A 3,221-nucleotide genomic window follows, 5' to 3' on the forward strand; every position below is an offset into this window, starting at 1 on the left:
ATGCCATCCCACACATGGCAACTAGAGAGGTCTTTGCACAACGAGATAAGGGAGTGAGAGAGAGCAAGCATTTAAAGTAGACTTGATAGAGAGAGCCCGCAAGCTATGGGTCCAAAGGGTAGAGAGAAGGTTGTAGCAATATTGACACGTGCATGCATTTGCATATAACAAGTGGTTTCTACACAAATACACATAGGAAGTATTGGTAGAAATCTATTTTTTCCAAACAAAGGCATTGTTAGGGCTTCATTGGTTTAATTCAAACAAATATGAAAAAGCAAATAAATGTTGAGATTTGTAAACTTTTACATGGAGGGAGAGAGAGGGAGAGAGAGGGAGAGAGAGAGAGAGGTATGCAAAGCTATCAAACAAAAAATCCAAAAGAAAAGCGATGCAATAGATCCTTAAAAATCATTCAAATACTAATTGCAAATTAAACTTCAAATTTTATTCATGAAAATTAAAAGAACCCTAGGATCCCAACCTTGAGACCCAACAAAGCGCATCTCTAACCCATCAAAGGCGGGTCATGCTACTATTATGATTTTAAGATTCGATTTTATATTTTATATCTTTTTGCATAGAGTTTCAATGTCTTCTTTCCCTCAATATGTTGGAGTAATTGAGTTTAAAATATTTCGTTTTATTTTAAAGAATTAGCAAGCTTGAAAAACACTTGGCTAAGCGTGCACTAGTGAAGGGGTGGTCTTAAAATTATCTATTATATTTTCACGTCTACTAAAGCGAAATAAGATCCTCCAAAGTGGAAGACTACATGATAACTGGGACGAAATGGCAAACATGATTCCTAGCCCCCAAAAAAAGTATACACAAGGAATTACATCGTCGGCTTACGTCCTTAGAAATTAAGCTAAATCGTCAACAAGCTTGTAACGATAGCATGCCAAAGGATAGGTGGAAACAGAGAGGTAATTGGAACCTTGAATTCTATCCTCAACGATTGTACAGCCTGTTATACACAGCCAGCCAGCACGCATATATAAGTATGTAAGCCTGTCTGGAGCAATCATTCCCTACCACTCCTTGCGGATGTCGAAGGTGTGCTCGATCTCAAAATGGCACCTGCTGTCGTCGTCAATGAACTGCGCACAAGAGCAAGAGTATAAGAAATGAGGAAAAGAACCGCCAGCAGCGATAGGAGCATTAGCGAGTTAAAGTTCACACAGGCGAGTTGAAGGGGGCAGCGACAGGAGCATTAGCGAGCTATAGTCCAATTTAGCTATCTGTGCTTCCTTCCGCGGGGCAAAAAATATATCTTGGCACGGTAGCTATCAGTGCACTGAAGAGGATTTGAGAGTTCCGAAATTCAACCACGAGAATCGCAAGGGAGAGGAGAAGCGAACATTGCGAAGAAAAGGCAGTAGGAAGGCAATGACATGGAAGGATAATAGAGGAGGAAATGCAGAGCAAGGGAAGATATGCTGGAGACGACGAGAACAGAGCAAAGGCGAGATGACTGTTGCAAAGCGCACCTTAGTTTTCGCGGTGTAACTTCCCCGCGCCAGGATGCCAGAGGGTGTCGTCTCCTCGTCCATGATCACGGTATGTGGCTCCCTCTGCGGGGCGAACGTCCCCAACATCACGCGGCTGCTGTCCACTGAAAAATATCAATCATCCCCCCACCTCCGAGTTAATTGAGAGGACTAAAATGTTTGGCGCGCTCGTTAACAGTCTTATGGATCAGCTATGAAGCGAAGCACATTCTGGCGACCTTGCGAGAACGTTGGGAGCCGCTATGACGAGCAACCACTCACCTCGAATCCCGTTCTTCGAAACCGTGTGCACGTAGGTGAGGCCTGGTACGATATTCCGCCGCACCAGGAACTTGAACTTGAGGCTGTAGGTGCTGCCCTCCTTGAGGGTGAAAAGATGGCTTCTATGACTCGAGGATAGGGGAAGACGGATCACAATGTCGGGTCGTCCCTGGGACAAGATGTTAAGACTAAGCACTTGGACCTCTGGATCGACGCCATCTGTGGGATCAGGAACAGGAGAGAGCTTGAGAGAAGAATGTGAGACGCTGATCTGGGGAACTTATGGCGGGAAGTTGGTCGGCATGGCTAAGGCAGCGAAAGATAACTATATTACCTTCGATGGAGTCCAACAGGATGCCCCCGAGCAACTGTTCTTTCCATCTCCTCAAGCTTTCGTCGTCCTGTGGTGCGAAAACAGGCGTCAGTTCAGTCGGCAAAACTCGGCTCGCAGAGGTCGGATGAATGATTCGCCAAGCTCAGTCGGCAAAACTCAGCTGGGAGGGGTCGGATCACTCGGATGAATGATTATGCAAAACTCGGTGGTGGGGCAAAATGATTTCGAAAGCGAAGAGAAGGATCAAACTGCAAGTGCAAGATCTGCAAATCGCGGACGGGATGCACTTGCGGAGGCTACGAACCTTGTCTCTTTCGAGCTGATCTTTCAGCGGCAGGAGGGGACCGAGAGCAACAGCGTTTGGAGCAGCAGAAGAGGCAGCAGCTGCTGCGTCGAGGTTGGCTGGAGCAAGAGGGGAGGAATCCGGGACGTCGTCATCCTCCTCAAAGTCGTCGTCGTCTGCGAAGAAGGAAGCGGAGCTAAGCTGGTGGGCGGCAGCAGCAGCGGAGGAGGAGGAGGAGGAAGAGGAGGAAGCATCAACAGAAGAAGGACCAGCGATGGAGGAGGTGGTGGAGGAGAGAGGAGCTTGATCGAAGGAGGAGGAGGAGGAGGAAGAACCAACGAGGACCGACATGGCCAACACAAACTCGAGAAGAACTGAAGAAGATGAACATGAACAACAAGAAGAAGAAGAAGAAGAAGGAGGGCGGAGGAGGGGAGACAAAGAGCCGCAGACCGGTTGGCTAAGATCTCATAGTCATCATATTGTTGTAGAATGGGTGACAAACCGTGAGGCTAAATGTGGCGGGGTCTCCTCATTAAATAGCTCCTCGTGACACAGTCATAAGTTGGTCAGTTGACTCCCTACCTCTCTCCAAATTTAGGTCCAGTTTTAGCAGAATGTCTACTATTTTTCTTAATAATCAAAAGGGCGCCACCACCCAACCACCGCCACCGACTGGTCGTGAACCGCCACCTCCCGCGATAGCGCCCACGTTCACGTACTCCCATTTATTCCCTTCCCCTCGGCCGCCGCCGCCGCCTCCTCCGCCCCCCTCGCCCCTCGCCGCCCCTCCCCCTCCCCTCCTCCTTTTAACCGCGCAGGACCCCTC

At 48.3% G+C, this 3,221-nt stretch overlaps 1 protein-coding gene across 1 annotated transcript; it reads right to left on the minus strand.

Moving 5' to 3' along the window:
• Positions 1–850: 850 nt before the first annotated feature.
• LOC147901048 (rho GDP-dissociation inhibitor 1-like) lies at positions 851–2,851 on the minus strand. The gene is made up of 5 exons (XM_087375864.1): positions 2,414–2,851; positions 2,110–2,176; positions 1,776–1,994; positions 1,494–1,618; positions 851–1,103 (listed from the first exon to the last, which is right to left on the minus strand). Exons 1-5 carry the CDS (start codon positions 2,741–2,743, stop codon positions 1,035–1,037), a joined length of 810 nt encoding a protein of 269 aa, XP_087231990.1. The 5' UTR covers positions 2,744–2,851; the 3' UTR covers positions 851–1,034.
• Between the last annotated feature and the right edge of the window lie 370 nt (positions 2,852–3,221).

This window comes from Dipteris shenzhenensis, chromosome 6 (assembly GCF_047967505.1).
Source record: "Dipteris shenzhenensis isolate YYH24624 ecotype China chromosome 6, Dip_SZ_1.0, whole genome shotgun sequence".
NCBI classification, from domain to species: Eukaryota; Viridiplantae; Streptophyta; class Polypodiopsida; order Gleicheniales; family Dipteridaceae; genus Dipteris; species Dipteris shenzhenensis.